General features: G+C 36.4%; 1 protein-coding gene across 1 annotated transcript; it reads left to right on the forward strand.

Annotated features, from left to right (window-relative positions):
• The first annotated feature begins 14,304 nt into the window (after positions 1-14,304).
• Positions 14,305-17,910, forward strand: LOC139130642 (BTB/POZ domain-containing protein KCTD8-like). Its single transcript, XM_070696385.1, has one exon. The coding sequence runs from the start codon at positions 14,439-14,441 to the stop codon at positions 15,222-15,224; it is 786 nt and encodes a 261-aa protein (XP_070552486.1). The 5' UTR covers positions 14,305-14,438; the 3' UTR covers positions 15,225-17,910.
• Positions 17,911-20,222: the final 2,312 nt, after the last annotated feature.

Consider the following 20,222-nt stretch of genomic DNA (forward strand, 5'->3'; position numbering starts at 1 on the left):
TGCGTGAAATTTCATGACTTTCAAAAATGCATGCTTGCACAAAAATAATTGTGATCTACCTGTAGTGAGAGGCAACAGCGAGAGAATACCGCGTAAGCATAAGAAGACGTCGCCGTACTGTCCATCTGATCTTTAATCAGATTGGTCAGAAGAGGTGATTTGAACGCTGAGTGAATTTGTTAAGGGCAGGTTCATTTGAGAAAATCTGAGAACTTTTTTGATTCTATCGCCCCCGCTCCCTCCATAGGTATTTGTGAATGCAGCTTTACTAAAGCAATATTTGGGGGGTCTTGAAATTTTTGTCATCTTGTAAGTGGAAGCTCATCAATTTTTTGGTGCCATGACGGGAAGGCTCCATTATAAAACTTTGCAATACCCTACTTCCCTATGAGGATCAATTTCACAGATCTGCCTTTCCTACAATGGCACTACAATGGCACCAGCTGGATTAGATAAACATAACAATGGAACAGACACACCTTGGGGATTAAAAGTCTTCTGTTTGTCACCCGAGTTGGTCAGCAAGGACTCGGGTTTCAGGTACCATGCAAGTTAATCACTTTATCTCTTTATCACTTTAATGCATTCAATTTCTCTTATTTTGACTGATGCATAGGAAGACTTTGCCGGCCTAACAAGGCTGTAATAACTGAATGCTCCCTTCATACTCATTTGCACATTTGTTGGACTAATCCAATCATTTGAATAAATTCCTATCTGTGAACCATATGATGCATCTTTACATTCATGATACATGCAGAGGTTTTGAGTTTTAACAGCGGATGGTTGCGCAGACATAATACACATACATAAATGCATGTATATTGATTTTTGCAAAAAAGGAAAGTAAGTCATGCAATTTATACCACATACTTCACAGTGTAGTTAAGTCTGGATGCAATCAGACGTACAAGCTTGTACATTGATCACAATTATTTTAATCAAGAAAGCACATTCTGTGCAAAAATATTCATAGCAATCATCAGAGTGAGTGAATTGTTTACATTCCAGAATAGCAGACACTCGGGCACAATGATAAAGCATTTATACATTCTCCTGTTACATACTATTAGGGACGGACCATTAGATCTTGGGAGGGGGGGTGGTCAAAAACAGAAAAAAAAAATTTTCAGAGCAGAAAGTTAGGAAAAAAAAAATCTTCAAACTGGTTTGCAAAATAAAAAAAATAAATAAGAAGACAAAGGCGTAAAAAAAAAATCTGCAAAAGTCTTTAAAATTTTGAATTTTTTTTAGATTTTACCGACAGAAAGCAACTTTCTGTATTTTTTAGTACATCCTCCCGGCACATTTTTAATTTTAATTTATACATTTAGAGTGACTGTATCCCTTATACTGGAAGTTGTGATTATCTTATCTTTTCAGGACTTTTGTATTCTGATCACTTGAAAATTATGAAATTATAGAGCCTGTTTTCTACTTGTTTCTTGCGTACAAACCAAGCAGGTACACTAGGTAAAACATTGAAACTATGGTATGGTTGTCAATACAGAAAGTTGTATTGCCTTTTAAGATCAGGTAAACAGATGCAGGCCACATCAGTTTCATTTTTTTCACAGTATTTTATTGCAATGATGAATGCAAGAATGGGTGAACAAGTAGAAACACGTCAATAATGATAAAACATTATATCAAGTCATTATGTATTATTTTGCTTTTAAAAAGGCATTTTCAATTCTTTTTTCTCAAAAAACAGCCTCAAAAAACAACAGCAACACATGTTTTAACATTCAACAATATACTACGTAGAATGCCATCTATCCAACAAATCCCAACACAAAAACACACAAAAGGGTTGAACTTTGAAACTTTCTCGATAGCAAATACTGAATAAATCTGCATGAATAATCGTTTTTGTGTAGCAAATTTCAAAGAAATTGGACAAGCCCTTTCAGAAAATACAGATTTTTTGACCATGAATGGCATAAATTGCCCTAAAAAGACAAATATTGAAATTTCAACACATCTATACAAATCCAATCAATTTGGACATGCTGCTACAGAGAATTGATGTTTTGATCAAAAAAGGGCAACAATTGCTCTAAAAACACAAATATGCAAATTTAACTATATTATTTAGCTTATTTTAGCTTCTCAGCTTGTCAAAATCAATTGTAAATCATGAGATATGCATGATGTTTGGTGGGGTGAATGTAGGCATTTCACCACGCAGTAGAAAGGGAAGCCAGGAAACCAAAATAGTCAATTTTCAAAACTATAGGAAGCTACTGAGGAGCAAGAAGACCATGTTTCAGAGGAAGATGTTTAATCCGAAAAAAATGCTCCCAAAGTGCCACCAAATAACACCATTTTTATCTGTATTTTTCAAAAGCTCCAACGGGACACCCCCTCCTGACCTCCCCCCGCAAAAATACTCCCCAAGTGCCACCAAATAACACCATTTTAATCTCTATTTTTCAAAAGCTCCAACAGCAGGAGGGGGACACCCCCTCCTGTCCACCCCACCCCCGCAAAAATACTCCCAAGTGCCACTAAATAACACCATTTAAATCTCTATTTTTCAAAAGCTCCAACGGCAGGAGGGGACACCCCCTCCTGACCACCCCCCGCAAAAATACTCCCCAAGTGCCACCAAATAACACCATTTTAATCTCTATTTTTCAAAAGCTCCAACGGCAGGAGGGGGACACCCCCTCCTGACCACCCCCTGCAAAAATACTCCCCAAGTGCCACCAAATAACACCATTTTAATCTCTATTTTTCAAAAGCTCCAACAGCAGCAGGGGGACACCCCTCTCCTGACCTCCCCCCCCCCCCCCCGTGACCGCTTGCGTGGCCGCTTGTGGTGCTTGGCACCACATCTTTGCCCTCTTTATCTTCAGACAGCGACGAACTAAAAAAAAATTATAAATCTGAAAATTTACTCTGAAAAAAAAAATTTGCACAGCTAATCTCAATTGGAAAAAAAAAATTTCAGAAATTTACAATAGTAAAAAAAATTTTCACAATTTCATTGTGACCACCCCCCTCCCAAGGTCTAATGGTCCATCCATAACCAAAAAAGTATGATATTTGTTGATTTAAATTGTCTATCTTCAGTGACTGTACTGTTCAGATTTCATTATAGCTGCTTTCAGAGTAAAGCTACTGCATGAAAATGTTGAAATTTCATTACCAGCTTTGCACGCAAGCAAAGCCATGACCTCAATTCTTTCAGAACAATTGCTGTACTGAAGTAGATCTAAGTGACGTAGGCCTGCAATTGTATGTGATTCAGATAAATGGAAAAGTGATCATTTTCTGTAATATTTCCTAACAAATCTAATGGATTGGCTCTGCAGAAAATAATGAATACTGTTGGTTACCATGAGAACATGTTACCTAACTTGAATTCCTTTACAGTGGATGTAGAGAAAATAAATTGGTTCGAACACTCACAGAATCTATTTGTGCTCTTTCATATGGGGGAATGTTTTACATGTACATTGATATGCAAATCTATAGACAGAAGTCTATGAATTGTCTCAATTATCGGTACAAAACTCAATTACTACCAATTTAAATATACCATCAAGGACAGTGTGCTCATATTTGGTTTGAAGTAATATTTAAACCAGAAAAACAAGAATGACAAAAGTAAATAAGGTCTGAAAATTAAGGTACTGGAGGTCAACTTTAGGAACAGGCTTAGCAATGGAATATTCAACATGTACACAGTCCTTCATGGTTTCAGCAGATCTGCCAATATGTATCAGTTCATGAACAATGACAGGAAATGACTCAAAGTCAGTGAAGTAGGCTGTTTCAGTCACTGCCACCCCTTGAAAGTAAGTACACTGCATACAAATACCAGTAGGTTAAAGGTCATAGAATCTCTGACTCAGATGTGTAGGTTGTTTCAGTTAATATCACCATGCACGTCCACACATTTGCAGGATTTCCCTTTTATCTTACCTCATTTGCATATTTTTGACACTGACAAGTACATTTGAACCACGTCACATCTAAACTCCTGGGTCTACCTGTACACCAAATACTAAGATTGTAGGTGTGGCGGTTTGGGAGCTTTTGCATCGGACAGACAGACATACATACATACATACATACTCTTTTTGGTATTTATAGACATGCCAAATATGAGTTTAAGACCAAAATTACTTCTTTTAAACTTGATATTTTCACCAACAATATCTGATATCAAATATACATTTGACAAGTAAAATCTTCTACAGTGCTCAAGGCATGATCGCATAGCAATATTACAATATAAATGAGACAAGTATATATTATATGTACTTGTTTGTCAAGTTTCACACATTCCATGATCATCAGATAGATGGATTGTATTTTATAAATATTTGCTTGATTGCATATATCAAGTTGCGTCAAACCTTTTCTGGTTTGGAACAGCAATTAACCATTCTTCAATCTTCAAGTGATGTAATATTATTATCAGCGACATACAAGTCTTCTTCTCCAGGGTATGCACTTGATAAAGAATGTGCCTTGTTGATTCAAATACATACTTTTGATAGGATTGACCTTGATATCTGTAACAGTTTGTCCTTAGATTTCAAATTCCATCGTAGGGTCCTCAGTCTCCGATGATATTGATGATGATGATGATTAAATATTCAAAAATGGAGAAAAATAAAAATATATTTGGACTCTGTAAATTAGTTGTTGTTGTTGTTATTGTTGCTGCTGTTGATAGTATTTGCAGCAAAGAAAAGTTAGGCTGTATTGAATTTTGCAGTGCATATGTATAGTTAGGCATACTTTGTTCTTTTCTGCAAATACTGTAGCGATGTCTGTCTGTCTGTCTGTCTGTCTGTCTGACTGTCTGTCTGTCTGTCTGTCTGTGCACTCAATATCTCAAAAACGGCGTATAAGATCAGAATCAAATTTGGTACATAGGTTCATTTTGCAAATGGCAAGAACTGATTAGTTTTTGGTGGGTGTGGCCTGCTTACTTTTTGCTCATTTGCATAATTAATGATTTTAGAAAGAACGGCTATACATTGAGAACGACTACACACAATTTGATGAGACTTGCTACAAATGTTGGCCACACCAAGATACATTAGCAGTGGGAACCATTTAGGGGTGACATGAAAGATAGTTGCTAGTTTACATATCTTTCCTAATTAGGGATATATATCTGATTTGACTCAATCAAAATTGACCAAACTTGCTATGTATATTGAAAATACTATGATTAAGGATTATTGAAAGTCATTAAGCATTTTTACTTCAGCCTATTCCTAATTTGCATATTAAATGAATTTTCCTAGTTAGGGATATATATCTGAATTTACTTGATCAATATTGATGAAACTTGCTATGTACATTAAAGACACTATAATACAATATTATCAAAAGTTATTTAGCATTTTCTCTTCAGCAAATTCCTACTTTGGATATTTAATGAACTCTCCTAATTAGTGATATATACCTGAATTAACTTGACCAAAGTTGATGAAACTTGTCATGTTCATTAAAGATACTATGATACTACATTATTGAAAGTTATTAAGCAATTTAACTTCAGCCAATTCCTAATTTGCATATTTAATAAACTTTGCTTATCAGGGATATATATCTGAATTGATTGGACCAAAGTTAATGAAACTTGCTACATATATTGAAGATACTATGATACAACATTATTGAAAATCATTAAGTATTCTTACTTTAGCCAATTTCTAATTTGCATATTTAATGAACTTCGCTAATTAGGGATATATATCTGAATTGACTGGACCAAAGTTAATGAAACTTGCTACATATATTGAAGATACTATGATACAACATTATCGAAAATCATTAAGCAATTTTACTTTAGCAAATTCCTAATTTGCATATTTAATGAACTTTGCTAATTAGGGATGTATATCTGAATTGACTGGACCAAAGTTAACGAAACTTGCTACATATATTGAAGATTCTATGATGCAACATTATTGAAAATCATTAAGCAATTTTACTTCAGCTAATTCCTTATTTGCATATTTACTGAACTTTCTTAATCAGTGATATTTATCTGAATTGACTAGAACAAAGTTGACGCAACTTGCTATATACATTAACGATACTATGATACATTATTATTTAATGTCATTAAGCATTTTTTCTTCAGCCAATTCCTAATTTGTATTTTCAATGATATTTTCTAATACAGATATATACTGGGATTTACTTGATCAAAGTTGGCAAAACATGCTATGTACATAAATGATTATACCAGGTTAAAACAATATTGAAATTCGTTTCACATTTTCATGTCAGCTAATTTATAATTTGCATATCTAAGCTCTCACAGTTTGGTATATGTGGCTTGAAGGACTTGGCCAAAGGTAATTACACTTGCTATATAAATTGGTGATACAATGACAGCAGTCAAAGAAATGAATTATTTCTATTTCAGCTAATTGGGTATTTGAATACTTAATGACCTATAGAGTTAATCTGTGGTGAATATTGTTCATTATGTTTATCACAATACTTTCAATGAAATTTCAAACATGTAGCAAAGGTTCAAATTCGCACATAACTGCAACATATAATGAAACATGTGAGCATTTTCAGTTCATATCTGGTTAAATATTTAATCATCATCATCATCAATATCATCGGAGACTGGGGACCCTATTATTCCATAACAAATCATATCAGTTTGTGAATACACCACCGTTAAGTTGAGAGAAAGAGAGGAGGGTTTATTGCAAAAACAAGAACGGAAACACCGACAAGTATAGAATAAAGCACAAAATGAAACAGCAAAACTAAAGCAGTAAAACTTACAATACAAAAAAACAGTCAAAATAGAAGTAGCAAACTAACCTACCATAAAATATGAGCAAAACATATGGGAGAGGGCCCCTTCAGTCAAGCAGCCGAGCAAAGGTCATTGGTGACGTTGGGGTCAAGTTCTGAATGACCTTGATGATGAATCCATCCTGAGAGGCCGAAATGTGGGAAAGGAGTTGAATTCCCGAGAAATGGGGGTCAGGATGGAATCCACCGAGCTGGTATGACATGAACCCAGCGGCTGAATAAATGAAGGAATGAATGGCAGCGATGAGACAAAGGCTTGCTGATGTAGTTTCGTGTGCAAACGTGGCTGATTGGCTGGGAAGGAGGATTGAAAACAGTCATAGGTAGAAGAGCTGATTGGCTAAGGGAACGATGGTGAAGATGTAGGGAAGGCAGATAGCTAGGTGTAATCACAAAACACATCTGTGATAAAACACAGATTCCACCTAGTCTGTAATAGCTGTAATCAAAGTAATGAAATCGTCTGTAAGATTTGGTCTACCAAATATCAGAGAAATCTGTCCATCTTGTTCTTGTGCTTTCTTCCATCACTCCTTTGACAGTTTTTGTCTGGTATATGATATTTTTTCGTTTAGTGGATAGGTCAAGTAATTATCAGCCACCTCATTGTCAAATGCTGATAAATCAATATCCCAATGCTACCTATGTTTCTGTTCTGACTTCCTGATAAGTTAAAAACTGTAGGGACAATATGTAAATTCTAACAATATTTTGAAAATTGTTGTAACATAAAACAATGTCTTTCTATTAAAAGTAATTTTGTGATGGTTTTGGGAATAGAAGCTGGAAGAAACTGTGTTTAATGAACAGAAGAAAAACTGTGAAAGTTACATCAATCACAGCTACTGGAGCTTCTGTAGATAAAAAGTGATGACAATTTTTTGTGCGGTTTAGGTTTTATTGGTGGCAGTATAAATGAAGGGTTACAGTGCTTGTCAGAAAGGTGTAGCAGAACATTATTAATCCAGTTACAATAAATACATATCTCTCATTTATCTTTCTCTGTAGAAATGTATTTTAAGTAGTTTTTGTGTATGAATCAGTTAACTATAATAACTGAGAATATATATTTGCTTCCAATATCTTTATAACTATTCAAATATTTTTACTTTTACAACTGAATTACAGTCCAGGCTAGTACTGACTGTGTATGATATCACCTGTTGACAAGCCAAATACTAATTTTTAGGGAGTAAAAGAAGAAACTGATGATGCTCAAAAATTATGCAAATAACAAAAATCCTATATTTACGTGCAAGCAATAAAATATTATTATTATTATTATTATTATTATTATTATTATTATAGCTCGATCCTCAGTGGTCAGCACATTAGCAAGTTTTGGCTTTTTTTAAGTGAGGGCAACTTCACACACCGTTTTCTACCTTTGTTAATGATGCTGTATATTGAATCGATCAATGTGATATGGTATGGAGAAACATAGCGAGACACCGGTTAATTGATAGTGTGATCTGGGTCCCTATGAGAACCACTTATATGTAAGAGTGATTTGTCTTAAGGGAGCCGTCATTATTTACAGCCTTGGGGTCTATAGACACGATGATCGTGTTGATAACACGGTTTTTCTTACCTATCAACACAATGCTCGGGTCGATGATAAGCCTGTCCTTTTTACTTATTGACATGACAGGGCTCAAAATTAGCGGTAGTCCCGCGTCCACAGACTACCAACTTTTCCCTTGGGCTACCAAAACCCATAAAATGGTAGCCCACACGGACTACCAAAGCCTGGAACATGAAATTACTTAGTGGGCGGGCGACATTATGTTGATCGCTGTGAGATGACCGACGCTCATACAGTCAAGCAGCTGGACACAGAAAGGACATGTCGAATTCGTTGTGACAAACTTTCAATAAAATATCATTATCTGAACTGATGTACTTTGATGACAGGCTCATGAAATGATGGCCAATGAAAATTCATTTTCAGTCATTCAATCACAATTTTTCAATCACAATTAAACACAAAATTATTCAAACTGCAAAGAAAGAGCTGTCGGGCCAACCACAAATTACGCTTTCCGAAGTGTACGAGATCATCCCATAATTATGGTGGGGGAAATATAGTCAAAATTGCCACGAAAGTATTAGGAACATGACTGTACCAAGTTGTCATCCTGAAATTCGTAGCCAAACTATTTTTAGTCATGTTATGTTTACACATGCTGAGTGAAAAGAATTTGTCATTGCCAACATCAAAATTTGCATATAAGCTCTGCGTATGTGTGAATAGGTCGTCAAACTTTGAGGCGTCACCGTTTTCCACTACACATGCTATACCGTTCTCCTAAGGCTATGATCTGCAGGTATTGATGTCAAATGACTAGAAAATTCACTTACTGGATAGAATCATGCAAAATAAATCGTTCATTGCCTAGAAAGAAATAAAAATATACTTTTCTAAAAACCCCTCTTCATTCATGCATGGGCTACCAGACCTTGTCGCTGGGCTACCAACTTCAAAAAATGTTAGCCCAATAGGACTACCAGGGAAAAAAGAATGAATGCAGGTATTGATGTCAAATGACTAGAAAATTCACTTACTGGATAGAACCATGCAAAATAAATCGTTCATTGTCTAGATATACATAAAAATATCCTTCACAAAAAATGCAAATGAGCTTACAAAATGTGAAAATGGTTAAGAATTAATAACTCAAGAACCGCTTTTTTGATTGCTTTGAAAATTTGTGTGCAAGTACCTTAGGTGAACCTTATACAGCTTTATGAATATTGTGAAGATATCCTTAATTTTGTATTTTTGCTAAATTTTTTGTGATTTTTCTCATTTTCAGTAAAAATTCTTCTTCTCTGAAACCGCCAGCCCAATAGCTCTCAAATTTGGGTTGTCTCTTTGCAAGGGTGTTACTCTTCTAATTTGTTGAAATTATGACAAAATTGGGAAAATTACTATTTTTAAGCAATTTTGTCATTTTTGGTCAAAAAATCTTAGACAGTATTTCCTTTTTAAAACCCCTGGACAGACAGCTTTCATATCTTGTTCTTTAGACGTACAGAGATGACAATAGTTAGATATGTTGAAATTGTCCTGAGTGCCAGATACGGGTGTTGGTTTTACTCAAATTACTGGCGGAGGATCGGCGGAGATTGTCTAATGCAATGAATTTAGCGAGAAAAGAGAAAAAATATGAGAGAGAGAGAGAGAGAGAGAGAGAGAGAGAAATTACAAAGTAACTGACAGAATAAAAAAAAATCACCAGGGGCGAATGGGATTCGAATGCGCTCATTATGGGCGAAGATTATCTCATTCGCAGTGACCTCTCTGCGTACGCATACCACCTGGCATTCGATGCCAACCAAGACAATAAGCTATATAAATAAATTATTGTTGTCTCTTTTAAGCTGCGATTTTGTTTGTTATGCTCTCTAATTCAATTTTTTTGGCAGTATGAGTCTCGAAAAGGTGAAATATTGAGATCGCGAACAAGATTTCATTGTTTGTTTATTATAAAGGGTAGGTGACGCTCTCGTTTTGGTATTCAAGGGGTTGCTTTAAAATGGTTTGATTCCTTTCTGAAATGTAGAACACAACATGTCTCTGTCAAGTTGATGTTATCTAACAAATGCATTTTAAAGTATGGTGTACCTCAGGGTTCAGTATTGGGTCCTGTCTTGTTTGCTTTGTACATGACTCCGATTGAGGATATCATCACGCGTCATGGCTTAAATTCTGTTAAATATGCAGATGATTCTAGATTGTACATTGCTTGTGACATCCTTAGGGATGGACCATTAGATCTTGGGAGGGGGGTGGTCAAAAACAGAAAAAAAAAAAATTTTCAGAGCAGAAAGTTAGGGGAAAAAAAATCTTCAAACTAGTTTGCAAAATAAAAAAAAAAATAAATAAGAAGACAAAGGCGTAAAAAAAAAATCTGCAAAAGTCTGTAAAATTTTGAATTTTTTTTAGATTTTACCGACAGAAAGCAACTTTCTGTATTTTTTAATACATCTTCCCGGCACACTTTAATTTTAATTTATACATTTAGAGTGACTGCATCCCTTATACTGGAAGTTGTGATTATCTTATCTTTTCAGGGCTTTTGTATTCTGATCACTTGAAAATTATGAAATTATAGAGCCTGTTTTCTACTTGTTTCCTGCGTACAAACCAAGCAGGTACATTAGGTAAAACATTGAAACTATGGTATGGTTGTCAAGACAGAAAGTTGTATTTGCCTTTTAAGATCAAAGTAAACAGATGCAGGCCACATCAGTTTCATTTTTTTCCACAGCATTTTACAATTGCAATGATGAATGCAAGAATGGGTGAACAAGTAGAAACACGTCAATAATGATAAAACAACATACCAAGTCATTATGTATTATTTTGCTTTTAAAAAGGCATTTTCAATTCTTTTTTCTCAAAAAACAGCCTCAAAAAACAACAGCAACACATGTTTTAACATTCAACAATACACTACGTAGAATGCCATCTATCCAACAAATCCCAACACAAAAACACACAAAGGGGTTGAACTTTGAAAGTTTCTCGATAGCAAATACTGAATAAATCTGCATGAATAATCGTTTTTGTGTAGCAAATTTCAAAGAAATTGGACAAGCCCTTTCAGAGAATACAGATTTTTTGACCATGAATGGCATACATTGCCCTAAAAAGACAAATATTGAAATTTCAATACATCTATACACATCCAATCAATTTGGACATGCTGCTACAGAGAAATAGATGTTTTGATCAAAAAAGGGCAAAAATTACTCTAAAAATACAAATATGCAAATTTAACTATATTATTTAGCTTATTTTAGCTTCTCAGCTTGTCAAAATCAATTGTAAATCATGAGATATGCATGATGTTAGGTAGGGTGAATGTAGGCATTTCAACACGCAGTAGAAAGGGAAGCCAGGAAACCAAAATAGTCAATTTTCAAAACTATAGGAAGCTACTGAGGAGCAAGAAGACCATGTTTCAGAGGAAGATGTGTAATCCGAAAAAAATGCTCCCAAAGTGCCACCAAATAACACCATTTTAATCTCTATTTTTCAAAAGCTCCAACGGCCACCCCCCACAAAAATACTCCCCAAGTGCCACCAAATAACACCATTTTAATATCTATTTTTCAAAAGCTCCAATGGCAGGAGGGGGAACCCCCTCCTGACCTCCCCCCCGCAAAAATACTCCCAAAGTGCCACCAAATAACACCATTTTAATCTCTTTTTCTCAAAAGCTCCAACAGCAGCAGGGGACATCCCTCTCCTGACCTCCCCCCCCCCCCCGTGACCGCTTGCGTGGCCGCTTGTGGTGCTTGGCACCACATTTTTGCCCTCTCTATCTTCAGACAGCAACGAACTAAAAAAAAATTATAAATCTTAAAATTTACTCTGAAAAAAAAAATTTCCACAGCTAATCTCAATTGGAAAAAAAAAATTTCAGAAATTTACAATAGTAAAAAAAAAATTTTCACAATTTCATTGTGACCACCCCCCCCCTCACAAGGTCTAATGGTCCATCCCTTACCAGCTCCACTATTGTTCAGCGTATAGAAGCATGCGTCGATGAAATTCGTAATTGGATATGTCCAATAAGTTGGCACTTAATGACGGGAAGACAGAGGTTGTTTGGTTTACAACCCGAAATTGTACGGTTGGTTCACAATTTGGTTCTATGAATGTACGAATAGGTGAGGCCACGATTTCGCCATCCACTGTTGTACGTGACTTTGGCGTAATGCTTGACTCGTTCGGTCTCATGGACGAGCATATTCGCTATGTTTGTAGGGTGGCATCTCATTCACTTTGGCGGATAAGTAAAATTAGAAAATTGTTAGACCAGCCCAGTGCTGAAAAATTGGTTCACTCTTTTGTCACATCGAAGTTAGATTATTGTAACAGTCTACTTTTTGGCCTACCTGCATGTAAATTGAGCAAGCTTCAACACATTCAGTTCTCTGCTGCTCGTTTGGTAACTGGACGGAAGATGGGCCATTACATTGATATGACATCTATACTCAAGGAGTTACATTGGCTTCCAGTAGGAGAACGAATCCGTTTTAAAATTCTTTGTTTGGTTTTTAAAATTGTCCATCAAGATGAATTGGTTCCAAATTACTTATCAGAACTAGTAACAATTGATATCCCAGTACATAATACCAGAAGGAGTGTCGGTGTAAGATTGAATCCCTTTTCTGTCAAAGATCATGGGAAACAACTCTCTAGAACATATGGTGACAGAGCTTTTAGCGTGTATGCCCCTAAACTGTGGAATAGTTTGCCGCCTGAACTTAGGATGATAAAGAACTTCGCTCTTTTTAAGAAGTCTCTTAAAACCATTATTTTTCGTCAATGCTACTGTTGACTTGGATATAATTTTTACCTGCATGTTTTTATAGTTTATTTATTTTTTATCATTTTTAGTGAATTTTTTATAAAATACTTTCTTTGCTGTTTTTAGGTAGGATCCTTTAGTCTAGATTTTAGCTTGCTTGATTTTATCGATTGTTTTTAATTACACTCTTTCCTCTGTGAGTTATTTTGTATTTTCTGCGTTTATTTTAGTTCTTCCAGTAATTTTCTGTAATGTACAGACCACTGAGACAAAGTGTGTAGTGGTCTTTAAACAATAAATTATTATTATTATTATGATGATGATGATGATGATTATTATTATTATTAAAAGGGCGATGGGATTTTAGCAAGCGATGTCAGCAATTCAATTGTTAATTGAACACGTAGACCTAAGGCTAAATTATGGAGAACACACTTTTTGTCACACGAAGAAACTTTGTTTCAACACGAAAGCCGTACATTTGAGACCATTTCATAAAGCAAAATGGTGACATAAATAAGTGTACAATTTGCATTTGATCGCAAGTTATCATGATCGTGTCGATAAGGTGCTTTTTCTTTACCGACACCACTGGACATGATCATCGTGTCGATAGCCATATGTAACGCCACGAGAGACATTCGTTCAAAATGATAATTAGCCAAGTTTCAATTTCTGTCTTGAAAATGCGATTCGGTTCTATGTTTTATCGGAATATGTAAACGAAATAGAAGCTCTTCTCCTGATGTGCTATTCAAAACACCGTTTGTATTGAGACTGTCGTGACTGAGCACCATAGGAAAAAATTGCGAGACTGGAGTGAGAAAGTGACGCTTTCTCGCAATTGGTGAGAATCTCTTGTCATTCTCACTGCTACCGGTGAGAATTCAAAAATTCTCACCAGTGAGCAATGAGAAATGATTTCCTTGATGAAATAATAGATTCTCACCGGTGAGAATGTATTATCTCACTTAAGAGCTGATTTCTCACTGATCACCGGTGAGAATTCAAAAATGGTCACCAGTAGGAGTGAGAATGACAAGAGATTCTCACCAATTGTAAGAAAGCGTCACTTTCACGCCCCAGTCTCGCAATTTTTCCCTACAGTGGAGGTACGGCTATTAGAGCGAGTCTCGTTACCCATAATGCACAGCGGCTCGGCTATAATTTTCATGATACGCACCATCGCCAGTTGTCGTCATCGTCGTCTTGCTTAAACAGTTGAATTCGTCTACCTCAACAACATCTGTGATTATCAATCATTTTCTTTGTATTGTCGGCAGACAATCTATCGAAATGACGACCAATAACGAAGGAACCTATCCTTCCATTATTGAACTTAATGTCGGCGGACAACTGTACACTACGGCACACTCGACGTTGGTAAAAGAGAGCGAGTCGCTCCTTGAGCAAATGTTCACAGGTCGATCCAAAGCCACGGTTCAACGCGATTCCAGAGGCCGGTACTTCATTGACCGTGATGGCATACTGTTTCGCTACATTTTAGACTATCTTCGCAATAGCAAACTGGTGTTGCCGGAGAATTTCGCAGAGAAGGAAAGGCTGCGACAAGAGGCAGAATATTATAAGCTTGGAGGATTAGTGAAAGCTATTGCTAGGGATGGCGGAGCGGTTACACAAACTGGGCGACCGACACTAGCGCCAATACACAGCGGCAGCTCTCAGAATCATGTGTCGTCAAATGCAACCGGTAAGACGCCAGCTTTTCTCACCTTGGGCTATCGAGGCACATTTGCCTTCGGACGTGACGGTTTAGCGGATGTTAAATTCCGTAAAATTACACGCATTTTGGTTTGTGGCAAAGGTTCTATATGCAAGGAGGTTTTTGGAGAGTACCTCAACGACAGCCGTGATCCTGATCGCTTGCACTCACCGGATCGCTATACAGCCAGATACTTTCTGAAGCATACTTACTTGGAGCAGGCATTCGACGTGTTAGCTGAAGCTGGATTTCGTTTTGTCAGCTGTTGTGCCTCTGGTACAAGTACCATAGTTGGATCACCAGAATGCGAGGAAAGCAAATGGAATCACTATAATGAGTTCGTTTTCCAGCGTCCGTAAGTTATACAAAAGGCTGATGAAATTATGACTGCTTATATGCGAAGTTTGGAAGGTCAAATGGTTATAATTGGAAAAGTACTGTTCACATTCTAGGCTAAACATAGATGTAAATTTTAAACTATTGCTATCATCATCGTTATTCGTCCAGTATACAAACGAAGTATGTTTGCACCTAGACGCCATTAGCGAAATACATGCCATATTTTAGCATGCCATGAGTTAACGAAATCTGCATGGAAGTGAGTAAGCTTTAACAGTCTACTACCTGGAAATCTACATGGAAGCTAGCATTCTACTACCTGGAAATCGGTAACATGGCGGAGTACAGTGGTTTCGATGAGTCATTTGTATCAAACAAGCAAATACTGTAATTTCCCTCTTCAAATGACTATTAACATTCTCAATTATTATTTTGTTAAGTCTGTGCTGTACTTTTCAACGATTTTTGTCGACCCATTCTGAATGTGCAAGACGTACCATTATAAATCGTCAAAATGGTTCCGTCTCAGTAATGAAGATTACATCCGATGAACCATGAAGTAATTCCTTACAAAGCTTGTTCATTGGAACTATCAGCCTGCTGTGAGCTTCTCTCACACTTTCCATACGGAGCTTTGACATCGTGGAATATTGTAAATCAAAGTTGACGCACGCTACTACGTATACACGCCACTCAAAGACTTCAATTGCGAATGGTTTTACGAAATAATGCAGAATGAAGACTAAATGTATCATCAACAAGTGAAGCAAGATACAGTCAATGCAATTTTAACTTGTTATTAAACTGTTACCGTAGTGATCTATTACATGTTTAATAATAATTGTAACTATTAATATTTTTCAATTCGGAAGCAAATTACATGATCAATAACGATGCATTCTGGGGTCAGGAGCGATATATTGCTAGAACATGGAATCCCCAATATCTGGCAGTTAAAGAGCTTCGGTGAAAATTAACACCATTTTGAAACGGTAATCAGTTTATATATGAACATCTTTACTTTTGATGATATATAATTACAGAGACTAAAAGGAGAAATCTGAAAATGCCACGTTTGACCTTATTGTCCCCATTTTAAAGGGATAAAGTCGGCCATTTTTCATGAATTTTGTTGATGCAAGATACTTCTAATATTTCTTGACATGTTATAAGATACTGAATAAATGGGTGACCATGCATGTATTTGACCCCGGTTTTAGACAAATTAAATGAAACCATCGCGAAAATGAATTAATGGTCATGACCATTAATTTATTTTCGCGATGGTTTCATGTATCGTGTCTAAAACCGAGGTCGAATATATGCATAGTCACCCATTCATTCAGTATATATCTTTCAACATGTCAAACGATATAAGCAGTATGTCGTATCAAACAAAATTCATAAAAAATGACAAACTTTGTACCTTTACATGACCTTAGACGTGACACCGTGTACAATCCGGGAGAATATATGACCTTGTACTGCGCAACAATGAGAACACACTGGTACATTAATTCAAATTAATTCAGCTAAAATCGACAGGGCACTTATTTCACATGAATTACTGGAGAAAAGCATAAATTGACCGTCACGTTTTTGATGGACTAACATCGTAAACTGAACACAATGATATTAACATGCTGCCAAGGATATTAATTTCGATCAAACAACGTCGACCTCATAGCTTGAAAACCTCAGTTACTATATCATGCTGAGGATTATATACAGAAAGCAACGACCACGTAGCTGTTGTACTGTCAATTTCGCTTCGCTTTTGACATATTGTCAGTTTTCTCTTCAAGTACTATCCGAAATCTACATTTTCAAGTTGCTTATGATTAATGTCAGAGAGTGAGAGAGAGAGAGACAGAGACAGAGAGACAGAATAGTTGATCAAAACTATAGAAAGATGGTCGCGAGTATTTGTTCAGGGTTTCATTTAATATTTTGCACTCATCTAAGCGTAAATTGGCTCGGAAAGCTATGTTATTAAGTTGTTGTATCTATATTCACATATTGCAATATTTAATGTATCACTTGACGAGCAATTCATAGGAGACAACATAAATTGTGTCCTTTGTTGGTCGTCTATTCAAAAACTAGCCGTGTTATACCATTCATGACCCGCTATTATTCCGTCACACTGTTGCCATGGTAACTGAATTACGTTACCACTAGCTGTAAATAAATCGAGACTGCCATTGTTATGAACTTACCTTACGTATAGAATTAAGATTGGAAATGATTCATGCTAACATAGCATCGATATATTCATTCGTTTCAGATCGATCAGTAGTATGTCCTGTTTTGTGTAAAAATTATTTCGGTTAGGTACATTCGACTTCAGATGTATCTTGGTATATTTGAACTTGACAATTTCCAAGTTCTAATAAGTTAAAACTACCTTACACATAATTGTAAATTCGTTATAAGTTGTTGTAAATGTGCTTTGGTTAACCTACTCTTGTGAACTCCTATCGTATGTCTACAGTGCTCTTTGGGTCTTGAACACCATATTGTAGAGAAACGAATGTATGTAATGTGCTGTTTAAATAAAGCAAGCGTCAGCAATGCTTTATAAACCAGAAAGACAGATGTCGATGTTAGAAGTAATGTGAAAGTGTTAATATATGCATTGATCCAAATACAATCTCATAGTGAGTGTAAATAAAAAGCCGTATTTTAACAGTGTCTCAAGCACAATTTGCTATCTTGGCGTTGGTGTCTTGTCTTGATATACTGTACGAGCAGCATTGGAAGTAACGCTAGATACTAATATAATTTTGCTTCAATAAAGAGGCACTCCAATAGAAGAATACAAAACCCGTTCTCTGCGTTTCCTTGGAAACGTCACGTACTGAAAATTACAGAACAGAAGTACATGTAGTTGACAATATATTGATTGCTATGCAAGGAAGCACGATAATGGTTCTTGATCAAAAGTCGAATCGAGCAAAAGGCTGTTGGAACATTTTGACGATATTGTAGTTAGCAGTCTGACGGCAAAATCGTGAAAATCTTAGAACAGTAGGTCTTAGCTGTCAATTCACCATTGGTAATTGTAGAGGGATCGTGGTAATTGCTAGTACGTCAATGCAACATTTTTGTTCCGTCAACGTATGTAGCTCATCAACTACAGACGAATGCATATGATCGTCTCCGTCGTTGGCTGTATCGGTTGCTTTGATTTGTAGAACACTGGAGGTGCTCTTTTCCATATTTGTTGATTTCCAGATATTCAAAAATGCGGTTTTAACGAGATTACAGTTTGTCATTGTTTTTGAAATGATGTGTGTTTGATTTTTGTATCTCTCGGAACGAGGCCAGATTTGTTCAAGTGATGAATGATAAAATTTATAATTGGTGTCACTAAATATGGCATAAAACTGTAGATTCGTTATATTCTAGGCCTGAGAGACTAGCGTGCTTTTCGGTCCCTCTCTAATTTTATTTGAATCTTCTCAAGCATTACCTAATTTCGATTCTTTTTTTCCTCATTAGCCTATTCCTCATTCAGGATTCCCTTTTACCATTTGCAAATTTTGTCTCTGAGGTAAATATTTCCTCAAATAACCAGTCAGAAATGCCATTAAGATAGCATACACAACGTAACCGAGCATTATACTCTGACGGGTGGCATTAAAAGAGACATTATATAGTCTGCACTGTACCGAATTCATTGCCAATTGGGTGAATATAGTTATCGACCGCGCTCGGATAAAGGGGTCATCACCAGTTTAAATCAGCTGGTAGACTTCATAATTCAGTGAATTTGATGTAGTGGGGCAATCGTTACATTTATGCTTGTTTGTTTTTTGTTTATTCGTTTGTTTTGATTTTGGGTTTTTTAGGGGTCCCAGTGACCGCGATGTAGCAGAGTTAGTATCGCGAGTGATTCCGGCGGGGTTCCGGGAGCTAGGAATAAACTTACTATAGATTGCGTTCACTCCACGCAAATATACTGGACTACAGTGTCCTCACACCATACTCACACAAGTTACTTCAAGCGCAGCGAGCTGCAACCACAGTCCTTCTAGGTACCGTCGAGTTGTGATATCGCAGCGGTACTTGTGGCGTGTATCGAACCAGATACGTCTTGCGGCATGCCTCGCACGAGTGATCGCTCGCATAGACGTACGGCTCTCGTATTCGTACGGTTTCAGAAAACAACAATGTAGTAATTGAATATCGCAACCTGACGTTGTTAAAACAAGGAACGTTCCGAGGAAACGATAAAAGGAAATGTTTTTAATGTATTATACGACCGTAGGATAGTTTAATGTAGTAGACCATTTCCGGAAATCGTCATTTGGAAAGCAGATCAAAGTATCGATTTCATCAAGCGTTTGTTTGTTTTATTTTTTTATTTAGTCCATCATCCAGCGGGTGCTAACCCATTTACAGGATGAGTACCCATAATTATAACCCTTTACCCCCATGGAGCACTGAGGAGTGAAGGGCCTTGCTCAAGGGTACAACACCGAGCTAGAGTTGATTGTATTTGCAGAAACACAGCCACCTGTGGTCTATTCCGCTCTGCGTTTATAAATGCGCCCTAACATAGATGTGCGAGAAGAAGACTTCTGAGGCATATGTACACACGTCTATAGAGCGCATATATAGCCGCAGAGCCGAATAGACCACAGGTGACTGTGAGCAGAAAAGAACAAAGTATGCGCTGCAAAATTCGATACAGCCTAATTATACACACGCGCTACATTTCTTGCAAATTTAACACCAGCCAAAGAAATATCTTGTTTGCTGCAGCTGCAAAATATAACACCACATTTTATGATATACCTAACAAATTTGAATTCATAATGAAAAATACTAGCATATCAATTCCTCTAGCGCAGTACATATCTACATGCATGAAAATGAGAATATGACGCCTATCAGAAATGTAATCATCATTTGATTTTCTCGCTATCTTTTTAGATTAATCATGCTATTGTTTTGCTTTTTTGTATGAATTTATTTACTTTTCTTGTAATTACTTTGAAACACTGTTTTGG

This window comes from Ptychodera flava, chromosome 4 (assembly GCF_041260155.1).
Source record: "Ptychodera flava strain L36383 chromosome 4, AS_Pfla_20210202, whole genome shotgun sequence".
Classification (NCBI taxonomy): domain Eukaryota; kingdom Metazoa; phylum Hemichordata; class Enteropneusta; family Ptychoderidae; genus Ptychodera; species Ptychodera flava.

Excerpts from the sequence above, each read along its gene's own strand:
- LOC139130642 (XM_070696385.1), top strand. The coding sequence starts at position 14,439 with ATGACGACCAATAACGAAGGAACCTATCCTTCCATTATTGAACTTAAT.